The sequence below is a fragment of the Equus przewalskii genome, chromosome 26, assembly GCF_037783145.1.
Source record: "Equus przewalskii isolate Varuska chromosome 26, EquPr2, whole genome shotgun sequence".
Classification (NCBI taxonomy): Eukaryota; Metazoa; Chordata; class Mammalia; order Perissodactyla; family Equidae; genus Equus; species Equus przewalskii.
Window position 1 is genome coordinate 16,894,158 of NC_091856.1, and position 20,816 is coordinate 16,914,973.

The following is a 20,816-nucleotide window of genomic DNA, read 5'->3' on the forward strand; positions in this document are numbered from 1 at the left end:
TGTCAGAGAGAGAGAGATACACAGAAAGAAAGGGAGGAGGGGGCACTCACACAAGTGTGACCAAGTGTACTTGCACTAAAGGAGGAGTGCCAGAGAAGTTGCATCACAGGACAATTAGAAAAGCACTTTGCCCCTAATGAGAATTGTTCCCTCATTAAAAGACAGGTAGTTAGTAGACTTAGGACGTTTTCCGTTTTTCAAGTTGTATGAATATGTGCCTGCCATTCTCTAACTAGGACAAGTTTAGATGGATGGCTATGAAAAAGAAAAGAAAATATGACATCATTAGAATTACAGGTAAGACAAGGGGAAACCCAAAGTACAGACAAGAACACAGAAAAATTTTAAGAGAGTACAGATGTCATGACATTTATTAAAAGGCATGCTACAATGCTATACTTATAGGAAAAGAGATTAGAGATATCAAGTAATAGTCAGCAAATATACAAACTGAATGAAAATGGAATATACTGTAGTGTACAGAAGCTTGAATTAACCATGCACTACTCATTTAGAAAATATGTTTTTTAATATTTTATCTTCTCTTTGCATTTATAACATAATTCACTTCAACAATCACAGAATCCTTTTCTTCCAATGCCACAAACTGTTTACAAATGAAAGCTGGTACTGCTGCTTATCAAAATATACAAGACAATTGATGTTTCATATAAAACCACTTTATATGTTAACTTGTTCCCAAAAACCTTTTTTTTTTTCTTTTTTGGCCTGGTTAAAAAAAATGTTGTTACAAATATTTACAGCATTTTCTTCTGTTAGATGAACATTCTTATAAACTGAAAACGGGAATTTTATGAACAGACCACGTAAAACATAAGACAACGTCCGAGGCTCCCAGCTGTGCTATGTTTTTTTCCTTAAATACAGTACTGAAAATGCCCATCAACCCCTTGCCATCCTAATCCATTCTGTCCACATTTAAACTCCCATTTTCTCTAAGTAGTCTATTCACCAATAGGAAATAGAAAGTAAAGGCCGCTTTGCACTGGGTCTTCTTTCAGAAAGGAGCTTGAGGAAAACACGCTTAACAGAGAAGAGTTCAAACCACAACAGTCAGTCTTTGGTCAGAGCAATGAGGTGACATTTTGATGCAAAACTTTGCTTGGTCAGCAATCTTTATAATTAGTACTTTCTGGATGTGGGATGAATTTTTAAAAGATCTGGGTAACAATGGTAAGAGGGGGAAAAAGGCCAGGGGATGATTTTTTTTTAAATGACATCAAAAATAGCTATTTAAATATTTATTATTACAACTACTACATAGATTCGAGAACCGAAAATAACACAACAAAAATCTGTTTACAGTGCTGATTTAAGCTTGCCATAAAGAGCTTGCAATCATGACTATCATCACCAAGGTCACGGGACCACACATATCCCTGTTCTCTGGAACATACGCCTCAGGTTACAAAAACTGGGATGACTACCACAAAGCTTCAGAGCAGCTCTGTCCTGGACTTGCACGATGCTATACACTGAATATTATGTGACAAAGGCAAAAGTGTAACCGAGACTTCATGGACACAGTTACAGTTCTTTGCTTCTATGAACAGCCTGTGGGATAACATTCTTCGAAAACTATATAGTACATATTTCCTGAAAACCAGAATACTGACGCTACCTCAGTCTCAAATAGGAAGAAAAGGTCAATTAAGACTACTGAAGAAGGCACATAAACTTTGGTCCTGTTTTGTTTTTCTCCCTCTATAAAACCCCCAAAACTAATATTTTAGTAATTTTCTATTTTTTAAACCATTCACAACTGTTAGAATCTGCTCTGAAAAAAAGACTGCAAATAGTCTTGTAGATAACAACACAGCTCTTTTAAAAGACAGCTGAGTTATATTTTCTCTAAAAAGCAAAAGTTTTGTGCAATCTAAGTTGTATTCCTTTTAGCCCAACAGTAGAATATTTTAAGTCTGGCAGTATTAATCTTGTTAACAACAGATCAAGACAAAGGAAAGGCTAAGAAAAATGCTTTACGCATAGTCATGCTGTCTTTTTGGTTTTAAAAATAGCAGTACACATTAGGTTTTCTAAGAGATATGCTGATAGTTTGGCAAACTTAGGGTTTTTAAGTGACTCATTGGGGGTAAAAACAGATTATTTCTGAGCTTGTCATCTTTTGTCCAAAAATATTTAGTGGAAAGAGAAGAGAAATTACCTGATAATATACTCAACGAATAAACTCTGCTGCATAATGACATGGAAGCTTTGAAAAATTTTTATGAAACTGAACAGAGACATTCACGAGAGTTACTTCCAATCAACTGAAGCAGAACGTATGATCACCATCCTAGGTGGAGCCCAAACAGGCAGTGCTCCCATAAGGAATTAGGCAGGCAGAAACTGCCTCTCTAAAAACGGTGAGATCTGCCACTTTCAACAATGGAATCAGAAACATTACTACAAACAACTGAATACAATATTTAGTCTTAAAGAATTTATGGCATTCTGTAGGAACTACTGGGTAATTCTGATACTCTCCAGCAAGTTATCACTTAAGATGCTGGGTCATTTTTCTATTTGTATCTCACACAAAACACATTTTAGTGCTATCAAGTTATTTAAATCTCAAAGCAAAACTTTTTGGCATTAATTGCTACTGTTAAACGTGTACTGCTATTTTTTAAAGTCCTGAATATATATACGTTGTGTAAAAGTCAAGACACCTCCAAAAGTGATAAGACAATACTCCTTAAAATAAAGTAAACAAACTTAAAAATAGGATACTATGATAGTTCCACAGCGAAAATAAACATTGCTTAGAAGATATCAAATAAATGCATGCCAAAACAAACAAAAATAAAGATCTAGTTTTTCCACTACCCTGATATTTTTAAATCTTTTTTACAGAAACTATGCCAACACAAATACTGTAGACCTCTATAATTCAAACAGCAAGTAAGCCAATATGGACACATCTATGTGCTACAGCTAATTTTAGATGGAAATTGATGGTTTCAAACACACTATTTTAAACAGGAATATCTCACTTTTCCAAATCTTGATTTGGTTAATTTTGTCAATAAATTAAAATGTATATAATGTGCATATGTATGTACAACATTAGAAGAGTGTATGTATGTATATACACTTATCTATACACACACACACATACACACACACACAAATCCCTGAAAAGGATTCAAATGTTCTCACTCCGATTTAAAGGCCATTCCCTACTTCAAAATTACATTCAACACCATTATGATCTCCATTCTGCTACACTTCTGCTACACTTACACTGAATGCTATGAGAATCATGAATTAAAATCACGCAGGAATTCCTAACTCAAAGCTAATGAAATAATCCAATTTAACATGCTACTGAAAATTGTAACAGTGCCTGTATGGAAGGAAAAAAAAGAAACAAATTTTGGGAGATTTCTCAAAGAAATTTTTTTCCCTCTCCCCATACTCAGTGTTTTGGTAAAAATATACCTCATAGGTGAGAAAAGAAAAACTAGATAAACAATTATACCCACTTATTCAGCCAATGCTAAAATTGATCCATTTGAAAGGTCTCAATTTAGTGTCCTCCTTCCTATTCTACGAACTGTTGCTCAGTGTTGAGTGAATTCTGCTTTTTAACAACCTATATCTTTTGTAGTCTCCAATTTTCCATAAAATTTCTTTTGTAAAAACCTTCCTGTGTTCAAATTAATGGCTGGAATCTAGCAAAGAGATTGAGATATTCTTTTAAAAGGTGAGATGAGCTACTCTGAGAATCCGAAAAGTGTAAAAGGGGTGAACAAAAATGACACTTGTGACAAATTCTGCTTTTAAAAAATCTGGTCAAGCATTGAAGGAATAATTAACAAAAGCAAAGTTTCTCATTAAAAAGAAACAATTTACATTATACAATCACTGAAGCAAGATTAAAATGTACTCTTACATTCAAACAAAAAGAGAAGGACAGAGTATGAGAAAGCACCCACCTGCTCATCCTGCACATATGTGGGTACTCGGTAACGAAGTTACATTAACGAAGAAAAGCAAGTTCTCACTTGAGTACTGAGAAAAACCAAGTAATCCTGAGACAAATTCTAATGGGTGGTAAAGATTAGACAAGATCCAGAAACTGAGATTGCATTTTATAGCCCCAAATTGGTATGCTATAACTGGCAATGACTGCTATTGGTCACAATGTGAAGAGGCCTACAGGTGTGCACTGTTATTCCCCAAACCATTTACCATTCCACACCCCATCTCTGCACCAAAGCACCAAAAATCTGAATAGAAACTATTACTTATTGAAAACCACTTAAAATTGCAATGAAAGAAAACTTTAAAACCTTATCACAACAGGGAAAGAAAAAACAAAACACTCATCAAGACCACAATATAGCTTTCAAGATACTTAGATAAAACTAACCTATCGTATTATAAGCACATAATAAGGCACATAATAAGAAATTAAGTAAATACACAGTAATTCTGAATAAGTATTAGAGATTATAGTGGTACAAAAAACCCTTGAGATTAATTTTTTCTAAAAGAAGACCTTACCAAAAATAACTTTTAAAAAATCTGTCAAACCATATGATAGACCTGAATATTTTCCTTAAGACTGTAAACTTTTTTTTCTGAAAATTATAAAAAAGTAGTTTATAAGTAGGACTATTTTTCTTTTTAAATGTTCTAAGATCATATTACACGATTCAGCACATAAGTGTTATTTTGAAATTTAAAACATGATTTTGCCTAACAAAATTATTCATTATTCTGACACCTTAATAATGATTCTGGTTGGATTCCACTTACTTTCCTTGGGGACAGGTGAGACACTTCATTTCTCCAAATAGTCTTAAAAAGTTAGAGATACACATTATTCAAAGGAGTGTCTTACAGTGAAAAACAGAAACCATTGAAAGAAAACATGCAAGTTTATAAATTTGCTTCTAATATACCCAATTTGTTTATGTATAACAACTACCAATACATGTCAAATAATTAATGTAATTTATAAGTGAACATAATTTCCTATAGGGGTCAAACTTCTGAATCATAAAGTTAAAAACCTGGTTGTAAGTAATTTAAATTACTTACATCAAGTAATTTAAAAAGTCTATTTTAAATTTTGCAAAGTACAAAGGAGTTTAGAAATGTTGTATAAGGCTGATCTGGACCCAACCTAAAAGAAAGTCTGTCCTCTTGAAATCTAATTTAATATAGGGAATTAAATTATTGAAAATTTTTTTTTTCCTGAAGATTATTTTCATAGAAGCTATGGTTCAAAGGAAAAACAAACCTTTGATCACATATTGGCAGGGGAAAAAAGAAAGAGAAAAGAACATCCCTTAATTTTTTTTGAATATACTTGAATATCAAACTCTGAAAGAGTTATTTTTGTGAAAGAGGCAGAATTGGTCTTGAGCTGCTTCAGTCTTATATCTGAAGGTTTTACTGAAATTATGGTCCAGTCTTAGAAGAAAAATTCACAGAAAAGTCAGATTGTAGATTTTGAGAAGGAAACTCTGAGGTGGTGATTTTCTCCAAGGTCATGGTTATGAAGCTCAATGAGGGCCTGGATTGCCTCTTCCACAGATCCCAACTGAATGAGTGCCATTTTGCGATCTTTCCTGGAAATGGTATAAGAGATATAAAAAGTATATACAATTAATTTTGCCTACGAACCTCCCCTCTAACCCTAGAAGACTTTATTGAATTACCTTAAAAATCTGCATACCATATTAAAGAATGTTAACGTATTTCTTAAAAGCATGGACTTACTGAAAGAATTTAAAAGCCTTCACTGAACATCCAGCTTCCGTGAAAAGGTTCTTCAGGTCATCCACGGTGACAGAAGGGCTGTGAAAACATTACAGAGAGTCAACTATCTTGGCCCCAATTCTCAAATGAAGCAAAGATTCAATTGTCAATTCAACGAACAAATGCAATAGTCAAATCTCCAGAGTATCTTACATTTCAAAGAAAATAAAGCTATGCAATTAAGACATGATTTGGATGTTCAAGGTTGACACATATGTGTCCTCAAACAATGGAATTTTGTCTCAAATCTTCTGCATAAAATGCAGGCAGGTATATAAAGAAGACGACTTTTCTATGTTCTTTTAGAGGGATTACTAGCCATACCACTGGCTTTAGTAATTAACTCCAGTACTTTCAAAGCTACTCCCCTAGTTCTGACTTGTCTGCTAAAGTCCAGAGTTCTACACTTTCAACTGCTTTTAGAGTAATTATGAATATGCGTATGTGATAGCCTGGCTCTAAGATGGCCCCCAATTACCCCTGCCTCCTAGGATCCATGCCCTCGGATATGCCCCTCCCATAATGAATAGGGATGTCAGGTTACCCTCCGTAACCTTTAGGGTATTGCAGAAATGACATGTGTGACTTCCCAGACTGAGAGATACTGCAGTTCCCACCCTGAATCATTAGCTTTGTACGAAACTAGCTGCTATTTCATGAGGACGCTCAAGCAACCCTATGGAGAGGTCCTTGTGGCAAGGAACTGGGGCCTCCTGTCAAGAACAAGGCACATGAGAGAGCCACTTTGGAAGTGATCTTCTGGCACCAGTTAAGCCTTCAGATGCAACCTTATGAAGCACTCTCAGCCAAAACCACCCAGTGAAGCCACTTCTGGATTCCTGACTCACAGGAATGGTATGAGATAATGAACATTTACTATTGTGTTAAGCTGTTAAGTTCGGGGGTGATCTGTTATGCAATACAAGATAACTAATACAGTGGTTTATCACAAGAGAGTTAACTGACTAAAAGTAGACTCTTCCTCATCACAGGATACAACAATAATGGCTCTGCAGGGAGACAGATCTGAGCTCACATCCCATTTCTCATTCACTTGGTATGTTACATTGAGTAAGTCACTTAACCTGGGCCTCTCAGTGTCATGATGAAATGAAACTAATGACCTTACTTCAAAGGCTATTACGAATAAACTGACAGAAAGAAAGTAGAATAGTGGTTACTAGGGGCTGGAAATAGAGGGAAATCAAGAGTTACTGATTTAACGGGTACAGAGCTTCAGTTTGGGATGATGACAAGATCTGCGGGCTGGGCCCATGGCCCAGTGGTTAAGTTTGCACGCTCCGCTTTGGCGGCCCAGGGTTTCACCGGTTCAGATCCCGGCCGCGGACATGGCACCGCTCATCAAAGCCATGCTGAGGTGGCGTCCCACAGCACAACCAGCAGCACTCACAACCAGAATATACAACTATGTACTGGGGGCCTTTGGGGAGAAGAAGAAGGGAACAAAACGGATGGATCTGGCCCATGGGCTGTAGTTTGTTGATCCTTGAGGTAGAAGATGACTAAAGAAGAAGTTTGCTACAACACTGGTTAATACAGGTGATCACAAGAAAATAATTTTTAGCTTTTAAGTAATCAACATGCATATGGCTTTGCAGCTTATAGATTAATGGAGAATTCATTTTTAACAAATTCTTAGATATACAAATCATTTGACTTTGCTCTCTTGGTTACACTTGAGTCTTTACTTCTCTGCAAAGGGATGAACAAGTTTATAGTGATGTAACATTTCTGCATTAACTTATTTGTATGCCCTTTTATAACTGAAAGGTAACTAGTTGCTAATTCTCTGTTTGGAGAGAAAATTTTAAAATATTGCTATCTTTTACTTTTGGAGTATATGACTGGAGATATAACCTTCTTAAGACATGATGGCAAATAAATCACCTCACAAAAAATTAGTGAATAGGACAACTGCTATGTTAGAATAATTTCAGAGTTTCTACCTCTGCCAAACAAAATATTGTAGATTATTAATCATCTAAATGAATAATAACTAATTAGGTACATACGGGATGTTGGAAAGATGCAGAGTGGCTGATGGTGGGAAAATGTTCTGGAAGTTTTTAGAGCCAGGCTTTTTAAAGCGATGCAATGGACTATTGCTAAAATCCTTAGTGAGACCTTGGTCCTCCTGTCCCTCTCGAGGAAGCTGAACAGCTTGATGTTTGGACAGTGTAGCGCGAAGCACTTTCCCGTAAAGTCTCTGACCACTGAGGTGGTTCATTGCTGATGCACAGGAAGAAAATAAGGACAGTTGAGTATTAAGATACAGTCTCTGTAACACTTGTATAAATTATCATAAATTCTTCTTATTCGTTATTTAAAAATATACTGTCAGTTTTAGGGTTAAAATGGTTTTAAATCCAAAAATGCTTACATATGGAAATGTACTAAATTGACTTTATTTTACTATAATAAAAGAATAGCAATCAAACAAAAAATGACTATCTTCCTAGCAGAGTGCTGGGAACTTAGCAAGTGCTCAGGAAATGTGCTGAATAAATAAGTTTAATCTCAAGCAAAGAATTTTTTACAAAAAAGCCTGAGTAATAAGATGTCAACGGCCACTATATAACAATGAACAGTGAGGCCATGGAACGACATTTTCTTGCACCATCATTATGAAGTGTGCCCAAACTTTTAAGCCATTCAAATTAAGTTCTAGAGAACTTAATTTGGAAACAAACAAACGAACGAAATAAAATGAAATAAACTAAGTCACATTTATTAGTCTAAACTTAATGGAAAAATGCTAAAATCAACCTCTAAACAGCAATAATATATTCAAGTATATAAATGAACTTCAGACTTCAAAGAGTAATAAATATTTTTCAATCTTAAAATACAAGCAGGTCCAAATAATAATGAAGACATTAGCATAAAGAGGTACTCTTCAGTAAAATTATATTGCTACCAGCTGTAAGTTAATTTTATAGGAAAATTCAGACTTAAAAGGGGCAGGTTATCAGGACTATGATTACTTATCAATACCCAGCTGAGCTTGATTTGCATCTGCCATCTGAACCAAGGCATTTTCTTTCTTATTAAACATAATCTTCACTCGATGTACATCACCATATACTCCTAATTAAAAAGACAAAACAGTTTTTAATGCCTGACTGTGTAATGTTTAATTAATTTCACTAATACATTTAAAGAAGGCTTCTTTTCTCATATTATATTTTATATATTCCCTGAGCGCTTTCATACATACGCTCCTAAGTTTGTATCTCTCCTATGTTCCACATCTATTAATCTACTCACCCTTTTTCTCTTGGATGTCCCATAAACACATCAAATTTAGTATGTCCCAAACTGATTCATCTCCCCTTTCTCCCCACTTCCAATGTTGACTAACTCTGTTGATAAATATTACCATCATCCACAGATCTGCTCCAGTGAGACACCTGGGAGTCATCTTTTGGCTTCTCCCTATCCTTCAAACTCTTACATCCAATCAATCGCTGGCACCCATTGATTCTAGGGCCTAAACGCCCCTCACTTTCGTCCACTTCTTCCGTTCCTCACTACTTTCAAAGCCATCATTGCCACTTCACCTCTGGCCTATCATAAGAGCCTCCTAACTGATCTCATCACACCTGATTTCTCTGTACTAGGGCTTCCCAAAGTGGGCTCCACATTTCAAAGGACAGGCAAAGAGATTCACTGGGGTGTGGGGGGAAAATAACCAAACTCTTATTGATACTGATTTGTCTATATAAACCAATAGGAAAACTAAGTTTTTACTATATAGATGAAATTACAGGCAGATGCTTCTACAATATGAAGGGCATTCTCTCACTTTTTCATTCCATCTATGAAAATATATTGCAGTTTATGTATTAGAGGGTATCGCCAATATTATAAAAATAAGACCCTTAAATAGTAGCATCATTACCATACTTTGCTATGTGATGACAGAATGACTAAAAGAATCTTCAAGGCATACAAAGGAGTGCTGGTTATCCTGTGGGCAAGCATCTAAGAAGAAGTGAACTTAGAGATGAGCGTACTTTTAAAATTTAAAACAAAAAGACAAGTATTCCAAATTAGCTGTCCTTCTCAGAAATGATATGTGGCTGAAATAGATATTCTTTAAAAAATAACACATACAATTTTTTTTCAAGTTGAGGGTAACAATTTTTTAATGAATGAGAAATTAACTACTTTTAGAAAGAAATGTCCTTTGGCTATTAAAGAGACATGAAAATGAATCATTAACACATAATTTTGTTTCTGAAAATTACATAAACGCACCATGAATAAAAACTTTTACAGTAATGGCAAATGAGCATGAGGGATCTCTGTGGGGAGATGAAAGTGTTCTAAAATTGGACTGTGGTAATGGCTGGACAACTCTGTAAATTTACTAAAAATCATTGAGTTGCATACCTAGAGGAGATGAATTGTATGGTTATAAAATTATACCTCAAAAACTGCTAAAAAAAATAAACTCTATTACCCACTAAAAAAATTTGAAACGATTTTCTGTTCTATTAAAAATTCTTTCAAATGAAGAGTACCAGTGAGCTTTAATCCCATTTGCTAAAACTATTCTAATGCAACAGTTTTCAAGATCAACTAATTTACCAGGAGGAAAAATGGAACTTTTCTAGGTAAAGTACAACAAAAATTAGTGAATTAGACTGGAAAATTGGTATCATAAGTAATTAGGTACAGTGACAATGAAACTTCCATTTATATCACGTATCTTTTTCAGTTATGACAACCATGAAAATCAAGTACTAAAATAAGAGTGAATTTAGAATCAGACTTTGGAATAATGAATCAAAGTGAAAAAGATTTTTGAAAATAATGAAGCATATTAAATCATATTTATCACTGAATATTAACAGTTTTTTTTGGTGAGGAAGATTTGCTCTGAGCTAACATCCACTGCCAATCTTCCTCTTTATTTTCCTGAGGAAGATTAGCCCTGAGCTAACATCTGTCCCAATCTTCCTCTCTTTTGTATATGGGCTGCCACCAAAGCATGGCTTGACAAGTGAGTGGTGTAGGTCTCTGCCTGGGAACTGAACTTGTGAACCCAGGCCACCAAAGCAGAGCATGCCAGACTTAACTACTACGCCATGGGGCTGGCCCAATATTGATAGGTTTTACAAAAAAAGTTTCATCATTAATAAAAATCTTTAAAATATTAAGTATTGCTTATTTCATTGCTCTTACATTTCTGTTTGTACATAGTATACTACACATAATGAGTATAGTAAAAGATGGATGAAATTTATGAATAATTATTCATACATAAATTAGGAGTATGTGCTCAATTTTTTTTTAAACTGAGAGAGGAACACTATTAGAAAGTTTGGAGACTTTTCTAAAAACCTGAATCTCATTATGCCTCTCTCCTGCTTAAAACTATTCAGTGGTTTCTCCCTGTTCTTAGGTTAAAAACCCAGCTCGTTAATTTAGTTTTCAAAGCTCTTGCTGACTTCGCCCCATCCACCTGTCCAGCTTCAACTCCCTTACACTCTCCATCAGGCTTCCTTCACTTCCGAGCTCCAGGAGCTCTCGCTCTCACTGCTAGTATCTGTAAAAGGACATCCCCCTCCCCACCTTTTACCTGGTTATCACTTGCTCATTCTTCACAAGTCAACTTAACCATCAATTCTATTGGTAACTATCATTTCTATCTTTGATTCCCTCAGCTAGGTTAGGCCTCCCAGCTATATGCTCCCATTACAATCTCTAGTTCTCTTTTTATAAAACTTTATTGTAGTTGTAATTACTTACTAAGTCTTATCTGCTACTCTATCCTCAGTGTCGAACACACTACTTGGCACATAGAATCAATAAATATTAGTGAATGATGAAATGTGTTCAATCCACATCACAGATAATATTAAAAAAGCAAAAAGTACTTACCAAATAGGATAAAAAGCCCATGCGGTGTGACAAGCTGTTTGAAAAGGATAATGCAAGATATAAGCACCTAATTTAAGTAAAAATTTAAAACAAGTTTACTTGTGATAATGACAGCTGACTTTGTTTAAAGCATTGATTCTATACGCTTCTTCTATATATACTAGGGATGAATTTTAATAAAAATCCTTAAAACAAAATGTAACATTTCATTTGAATACAACCTTAGGTCAGAAGCTACTATACCTCCTCCTGAAAGATTATTTACATATAATACTTTTCAACTCACATCAGGATTGAGATTGGTGACAAGGAGAACAGAATTTCCTGGTATACCACTAGCCCCAGGAATGGCCATCCTTCCAGTGACAGCAGAGGAGGTGACTGCGAGAGGACCCAGAGCTCCAGGAACAGTTTGGACTGATAAACCTTTTTAAAACATCAAAAGCATTTCATATTCTTGTTATCTGGATAAGTTATATCTGGATATAACTTAAGTAAACAAATGAAGACAAAAACAAAAATATAGAAGAAAATGTGTCAAAGTACCATAAAGATATCAAAGGCTAGTTTTCTGCCTGTCTGTCTGAAAAACAGGTTCCTTATCCTTTAACATTATCACACTCAGTACTCTATTATTTATATAGTACTTTGAAGAGCAACTGAATTCACTGGTTGTAAAAGCCATTAGGCTCTTTGGAGGGTCTATCAACTACAAGCACTCCCTCTGTTTCTTGAAATAGACATATTCCAGCACATTTCTATAAAGGTGACATAATTTTCATATTGAAAATCAGATATAGTAAAAAAAAAAACAAAAAGGCCTTCAGCAGAGGTCACATATGCATGCTAAGTAGTACTGCATGTTCTAAAATTGGACTGTGGTAATGGCTGCGCAATTCTGTACATTTACTAAAAAATCACTGAGTTGTTTACCTAAAACAGGTGACTTGTATACATGCAGAACGCATGACGTTCTGAATGGGAAAAGTGTTTGTAACCTTGTGAAGTGCTATGTAAACATTATTGCCATCAACAATATAGATTTACAGAATTCAGAATTCTTTTGTAACAAGAATTCTCAGAGCTCTCTACTCCTCTAGATATTCCAGAACAACCGAAAATTCTATAATACTGAAATATTGACATTATACACTATACTTAAAACAGCACACTTTCTCACAAGGTCCCACTATTTGTTTTCAGCTTAAAAATTATCTAAACTAAAATCTCTAGTTTATGTAAAATGAACCAGTTCCTTAATTTATTGATTCTTTAAGATCAAAATTCCTTATTACAGATGGAGCCTGGCCTCTTTACCACAAATTATGTAATAAAATTGCAATAGAGTAGACACTTAGATTATTCTGCCCAACAATCTAAAAAGGTTATTACTACCATCATCCTGCTGAATTTTAAAACTGCACAGACCACCTTCTCAGGCTAGATACTTTCCCAAGAAATCTATACTCGCTAGTCCTTCAAATGACCTCTTCCTACGCCCCTCCACCCAACCCTGCAACTTCTGAATAAATAGGTCTCCTATATACTGCCGACAGAACACCTTAGCTATGCTCTAGGGTGTATACGTGTGCGTTATACATACCCCTCTACTAACCCTTAAAAGTCTTATCAACTCAGGAGCCTTCTTTACACAATTTTTCTTTCTTAACTTCTACTACAGTGTTTTATACAGAGTGTGTCAAAAAGAAATATCTAAATATCGAAAATGAGGGAAACCATACATCACTATTTCCAAATGTATATTAAACTTTTGAAGCTTAATTAGATTAAGCTTCAAATACATACACAAAACGTATAATGCCTTGATTTTAATGGAATAGGTAGAGAATTCATGCAATTAAACATAGGTTAAGTCTTAAAACTAGCAAAAACCTCAAACTTAAACCTCAACCTTCTTACCACTCCATCCTTTTTAGTTAACTTCAACCTCTCCATTGACGAGAGAGTGGCTAAAATTCCCAGAATTAGAAAGGTAGGGTAGAAAGATTATTGCCAGAAAACAGGTATGTCGCAATTGAGTTATATCCATGAATCAGCTGGAAGCTGGAAATGTAACACGCAGACTAGGTTCAACACTCCAGGCTCCTGACCACCAGCCTCAGTGCTTGCTTTAGGCACCAGAGATAAAAACATAAAGTAACTTTTTTCTTCTCCTTAAGTCATGACCAAATTCATTTTGTTTACTATCTGGCAAAGAGTGAGAGAGCCATTATCAAAGTACTAACCAACTGCTATTTCTTAATTACCTCTATTAGCGAAAGAAAAAAATATATACATCGCCTGAAATAAACAGCACCTATCAGGAAAGACAGAAGCAGCCCATACATTTTATATAATAACTGAAAAGGCAAACCTAGGATTATTTAATATAGTCAACATACAGTTATCTGGCAAGTACAGCGGCAAAGTACAAATGATGTAGAACATATAATGGAATTCTGGGGTTCAGAATGGAACCTAAGAGAATTATCTGTAAATACAAGAAAGCTGTGCATCACACAATGAGCCACTTTTATGATGGAGAGACATAATGCTGTTATTGTAAATGCTCCAAATATGCTAACATTTTTCATCTTAAGTTCCTAGAAAATACAGAACATCATTAAAAAATCATTTCAAATTCAACTTTTTAAAAGAGTCACCTGTACCTTGAGGAAATCCAATGGCTGGGGCAAATCCAGCAGCCCCTGCATATGGTGAGGAAATTATACCGGGTGCACCTAATGGGGAAGAGAAGCTAAAATAAATATACTACCTTCTATAAATGTTAGCAAAGCAGTACAGAATGGTTCTTGGAGGGTGTATTATTGATAAGGAGATTCTGTTATGGAGGAAAGATTTGTTCAACAGGCAATCCTTCGTGTATAACTAAAGAGCCTCTGCCACTGCCAGAGGCTAACTCCTTTCAACTGGCTTTAAGAGCACAGCTTAGCTGTTATTTGGTTTTGAGTTATTAGTTTATTTAGTTTTAGTTTATCTAGTTTTGTTACCGAGGTTGAGATTCTTGCCCTTATTTAGAGCATTGTTTCTATGTGAAAAGCAACAAATACTTATTACATTGCAGTGTACCTATGGGGTACTGACAAGAAGAAATACGAAATAAAAATCCTTGGCTCTGAGAGGCTCAGAAACTAAAAGTATGAATTATAGGAGATTCATATCTTGAGCGTCTAGTGGTTTAAACACAAATATAAGGCAAGTAGTCTAACACGAAGGGATCACAGAGGATTCACTGTGATTGATGGGAGAAGGTTTCTGATGAGGTAAAACTTGAGCTACACATTACGTAACTGAAAAGCACAGGCTTAGTGTGTACCAGATGCTAAACAAATGCTGGTATTCTTCCTGTTCCTTTCAGAAGCCTGGTGATTGTGGCCCATCAACAAAAACAGAAGTTACGTCCACTGGAGGAGTCGGTACAAGCAGGAAAACATTTTAGTTCTGGAAACTGTGAAGGTTGAGTGATGGTAAGACATTCAAATGGAAATGCCCACAGGTGGAAATGAGGGGGCAAACTCAGAATAACCTTTTTTTTTTTTGAGGAAGGTTAGCCCTGAGCTAACTACTGCCAATCCTCCTCTTTTTGCTGAGGAAGACTGGCCCTGAGCTAACATCCATGCCCATCTTCCTCTACTTTATATGTGGGACGCCTACCACAGCATGGCTTGCCAAGCGGTGCCATGTCCACACCCGGGATTCAAACTGGTGAACCCCGGGCCACTGAAGCAAGAATGCACGCACTTAACCACTGCGCCACTGGGCCGGCCCCAGAATAACTATTTTAAGACACATCTTTGTAAATCACCTATGTAGAAATAAATGTGAAAGTCATGAAAATGAGAGCTCCAATAAAAAGGGTACAAGACAAGAAATGAAGAGAGCTAAAAACAGAACCTGGGAGAATTAGTACACTTAAGTGGCAGAGGAAGAGGAACATTCTAAAGGAAAGAGAACAGCCTTAGAAAAAAACAAAAACAAGTGAATTACATAGTCCCTCAGGATCTAGAAGAACAGAGTTTGGGGAAGGGGGGTTCAACAGAAGTCAAAAATAATGAGAAATGTAAAAGGTAAAGAATAGTTTTAGAGCAATAGCGAGATGTTAGATTTAAGAGTCAAAGGGAGGTGTTCTTTTTTTTAATGATAGTGTAATGAGCATATTTATAGGAAGAAGCATGCAGGCTGGATTTTCCAAAGGAGGTAAAAGCTCATTCCCTTCATTAAAGAGAATTATTTACCAGCATTTGTTAAATAGGCAGCTGTGAATTATTAAAATAATTCAAGACAATATAGTCATTAAGAGACTTCAGGGATAGAGCTAGCAGAGCTAGCTTGAAATAGAAAATAAATGAAGATACAAAAAATGAGAATTACTGATAAAATAAGAAGGGAAAGGGGCTGGCCTGGTGGCACAGTGGTTAAGTTCACATGCTCCACCTCAGCAGCCCAGGGTTTGCATGCTGGGGTCCAGGGCATGGACCTACACACTGCTCATCAAGCCATGCTGTGGTGGTGTCCCACATATAAAATAGAGGAGGACTGGCAACAGATGTTAGCTCAGGGGCAATCCTCCTCACCAAAAAAAAAAAAGAAAGAAAGAGAAACATATTTCTTGTAAGCACATTATGAGCCAAACATCCTTCTAGTGCTGAGGAAGCACTGAACAAAGCAGACAAGAATCTCTATCCTTGCTAAACTTACAGTCAAGTAGGCTCTAGATCATAGGTAAAATAATTTATTTTCAAAACAGACATAACTATATTTAAGGAACAAAAGAAGACTTAATTACTGTTGCCAAGTATTCACTTGTCTCTCTTTTTTTAAAAGATTTTATTTTTCCTTTTTCTCCCCAAAGCCCCCCAGTACATAGTTGTATATTCTTACTTGTGGCACGTGGGACGCTGCCTCAGTGTGGCTTGATGAGCAGCGCCATGTCTGCACCCAGAATCCGAACCCATGAAACCCTGGGCCACCAAAGCGGAGCGTGTGAACTTAACCACTCGGCCACAAGGCCGGTCCCTCACTTGCCTCTTCCATGTATCTCTGATGGGTCATGTGACTCGCAGTGCCTCCTATGGGAGGAGCATATGTTTCTATGCAATTTCCACTACACTCAGTTACGTGAGAGGAATACACACATGGCAGGTACCACCTCTATACAGAAGCTTTAAGAGGCATTGTAGGTTTACACAAGCTCTCTTATTTTTTACTTTCTGCCACAAGAACGCCCTGTCTCAAATGGAGTGACGCCTTCAGCCTAGGTCCTCAATCACAGACATGTGAAGGAGGGTTGCAAAAGCTGATTCACAGCTGCCTAAAGGTCAGTCACGTGAGAGAAATAAACGTTTACTCCTGCAAACCACTGAGATTTAGGGGAAGGGGAAAGGAGGTTCTTTTTAAACACACAAAGAGATTAATACAGATGGCTATGGTGGGGGAGGGGTGAGGCAGAAGACTAGCATTAGGTTTTAGAGAAATGAAAAATTTTGAGATAACTATCAAAGAACATTAAACAGTGATAAACGAAAGAATTGGCAGACAATTACCATGGGCCAAATTTTAAATAATGGTTTCCAAGCAAAATACAATTAATAAGAACATTTGTTAAAATGCTACAAAAGAATCATTTATAAAGTTTTCACAAATCTATACTCCTCAAGTAAGCAGAAACAGAAACATTTTAGCAAAGTAACCTGTTAGACAAAAGGTTAGTATCTTTATGAAAAGATTATACAAACCTCTAAGAAAAAGGTTTAAAATTTGAATGACTAAGAATAGGTATTTTACATTTGGAAAATGTACCACCACAATAGCAATTAAGGCAATATAAATTAATAGATAACATTTTTACCTATGAAATCAGTTTATCAGTGTTATTTATAACAGCAAAACCGCAAAGAAATAAGCTTAATGTCCAAAGTGGAGAAGGATTAAATAAATTATGAGTCAGATAAAAGAGAGACATTTAAAATATCGCCAACAGCGTGTATTATGAAAAGACAGCACAATTATGATTTTTAAAAATGTGGGTACAGTAGCAGACTGAATAATACAGACCAACGTTACTGCAGAAAATGCAGAGTGAAAGAGTAAAGAGATCTTTAAAAACCTAATGGCTGACAAAATGATATTAGGCCAAAAACCTAACCCTGTGAAACTGACCTTTGGTTTTGTCAGCCTCACGGGGTAGGAGACACGATGCAAATTCCAAGGTTAGCCCAAGGAAGGAAGTCAACAGGAGACCCTCATGGCAGTAATCTAGAATTGTAAACCTAAAATAATCCACCCCATTTACACTCCTCCTACACTCACAAGACAGCAAGGAAAGTTGGCCGGCCTTCATGCCTAGCAGAAAAGGGGCTAAAAAGTTCCTGAAAAGTTCTAACCAAAAGCAAGCTGACATGCAAATTCGCAGCCAAAATTCACACCTCTTAGCAGTCCAAAGGAAAATTAATAAAGTTGTGGACTTAGATTGAAATGGTCTCAAACACAGAGCCTTTTATGTCACAGACTAACAAATTCTCTCTGGAGGAACATACAACCTTGACCCTAAGCCTCAAAGAACTCTCACAATTAATCCTCTTAAGTAAAATGAATAACTCAGGCAAAAGAAAAAAGAGAAGTAATATCTAATTGCAGAAAGACAAGTGCAAATATTTCACATGCTGGAATTATCAGATGAAGACTTAAACAGTATGTTTAAAGGAATAAAAGACATGCCAAAATACCCGGAGGGCAGGAGACACTTAAAATTCCTAGACAAATTTAACAACAGAGTAGACAAAAATGAAGACACCATTAGTGAAATGAAAGTTAGTCCCTAAGGAATTATTCAGAATGCAGCTCAGAGAGAGAGAGAAACAGAAAATATATAAGAAAGTTCGACAGACTCAGAACACAGTAAGAATATGTAACAGGTCTAATCAAAGCTCCAGAAAGTAAGAAAAGAAACAGTGGGAAGAGGAAATATCAAAAGATAATATTTAGAAACAATACAACAATCCACCAAATCAAGAAGCCTAATGAGCTCTACTCAGAATAAGTCCTTAAACAGACACATCACACTGAAACTATCAAAGAAACTATCAAAGGATATCAAAGATGAAGACAATGTCTAAAAAATAGCCAGAGAGAAAAGAGCTGAAGTTTACTTGACAGTTGACTTTCTAAGAACAATGAAAATCAGAATATCATAAAATGATGTAATATACTGAAAGAAAAATACCTGTCAACCTAGACTTCTATACTAAGCAAAAATATCTTTCAAAATTGACCAAAAAAAAAAAAAAAAGACATTTTGGACAAATAAAAACTTCAAATATGTTACCAGAGACTTCCTTAAGTGAATGCTAAAAGATGTCCTTCAGGAAAAAGGTAAGTGATCCCAGATGGCATATCTGAGTTGCAAGAAGGAACTAAAAGACCAAAGAGTCATATATGATTTAATGTGAATTAATAGTGACGGTATAAAACAATACTAACACACTGCCAGGTTAAAGTTTAAAAAAATTTAAATAATATCATGAGTTAGGAGGAGGTAAAAGGAGTTAAAGTGTCCTGAAGTTATTGTATTATGCAAGGAAAGGGTACAGTACCATTAAATTTATATTTTGGTAAAATAAATACGGAAGTTAAAAATCCTAGATGAAAAAAAAAATCCTAGATGAGGGGCTGGCCCCGTGGCCAAGTGGTTAAGCTCGAGTGCTCTGCTTTGGGGGCCAGGGTCTCACTGGTTTGGATCCTGGGCGCAGACATGGCCCTGCTCATCGGGTCATGTTGGGGTGGAATTCCATATAGCACAGCCAGAGGCACTCACAACTGGAATATGCAGCTGTGTGCCAGGGGGCCTTAGGGGAGAAGAAGAAGAAGAAGAAAAAAATCCTAGATGAAAATACAAAACAGTGTTAAACTTCAAAAACAGTAGTAGGAAACACAGAATAATAAATAAACATTAATTCAACAAATATTTTTTGAGTGCCTATTTTGTGTCAGGCACAAAAATCAGTAAACTAAATAGAAAAAAAACCCTACCCTGGTGAATCTTAATTCTAAGTGATAAAAACAGAATAAAAAATAAACATAGTAATTAAGTTAATAAGGTAAGAAAGTGATAAGCACTATAAAAACAACAGAAAGACTCAGGAGTACCGAGGGAGGGCTGGTCAGGGTAGGTCAAAGAAGGCAGCATGAGCAAAATTTGAGGGTCTCTGGGAGAAAAGCACTCCAGGCAGAGGGAATGACCAGTAGAACTATCCAGAGGTGGGAATATACTTAACATGTTCTGAAACAGGAGAGATGTCAGTTTGGTAGGCAGAAAGAGCAATGGGGGAGCATCGAAGGAGATACATATGTCAAAAAAGTAAAACTGGAGTAGATGGTATAGGGCCTTGTAATCCAATTTAAGGGTATGGGCATTTCCTCTGAAAGAAATGGGAATTTTTGGAGGGTCATCAGCATTTGACTGAAATGATATGACTTATTTCTCTCTTCTTATTTACATACAATAAACTGTACACATAGAAAAGGTACTTATCTGAAGAGTCCTGATGTATATTTAAAACACGTGAAACCATCATCATAATCAAAATATTTCCATCACCTCAAAAATTTCCTTGTGTCCCTTTGTAATCCATCTCTCTCCAAATCCTGTCCCCGGGCCACCAGAAATCTGCTTTCTATCACTACAGATTACTATGCATTTCATGGAATTATATATAAACAGAACCACATAGTAGGTGTTCTTTTTTAATGTGGTTTTTTTCATTCATAATAATGTTTTGTCTGGCTTTTTTCATGTAGCATAACCCTGTTGTTCTTATCAACTTATTCCTTTTTGTTGCTGAAAAATATTTCACCACATCGATAAACTACATCTTGTTTATCCATTCACCTACAGAACATTTCTAGAATTTAGAATAGAATATTTCTAGATTTTGTCACTACAAATAAAATTACTATAAACATTTATTTATGTACAAGTATTTGTGGACACAAACTTTCATTTCTCTTGGGAAAATGACGGGGTAAAATGGCCAGGTCATATTGCAGGTGCTCATTAAACTTTTTAAGAAACTGCCAAACTCTTTTCTAAA

General features: G+C 35.8%; 1 protein-coding gene across 11 annotated transcripts in view; it reads right to left on the reverse strand.

Annotated features, from left to right (window-relative positions):
* Positions 1 to 510: 510 nt before the first annotated feature.
* The window catches only part of PTBP3 (polypyrimidine tract binding protein 3), a 101,638-nt gene continuing 81,332 nt past the window's right edge, over positions 511 to 20,816 (reverse strand). For all 11 annotated transcript variants that reach the window (XM_070595063.1, XM_070595059.1, XM_070595065.1 and 8 more), the window contains 7 exons: positions 14,376 to 14,447; positions 11,993 to 12,132; positions 11,707 to 11,740; positions 8,812 to 8,904; positions 7,830 to 8,046; positions 5,758 to 5,835; positions 511 to 5,606 (listed from right to left, as the gene is read on the reverse strand). In XM_070595063.1, the coding sequence (XP_070451164.1) occupies positions 5,474 to 5,606; positions 5,758 to 5,835; positions 7,830 to 8,046; positions 8,812 to 8,904; positions 11,707 to 11,740; positions 11,993 to 12,132; positions 14,376 to 14,447 (767 nt within the window). In that variant the 3' untranslated portion in view covers positions 511 to 5,473. The remainder of the gene's footprint in view (positions 5,607 to 5,757; positions 5,836 to 7,829; positions 8,047 to 8,811; positions 8,905 to 11,706; positions 11,741 to 11,992; positions 12,133 to 14,375; positions 14,448 to 20,816) is intronic.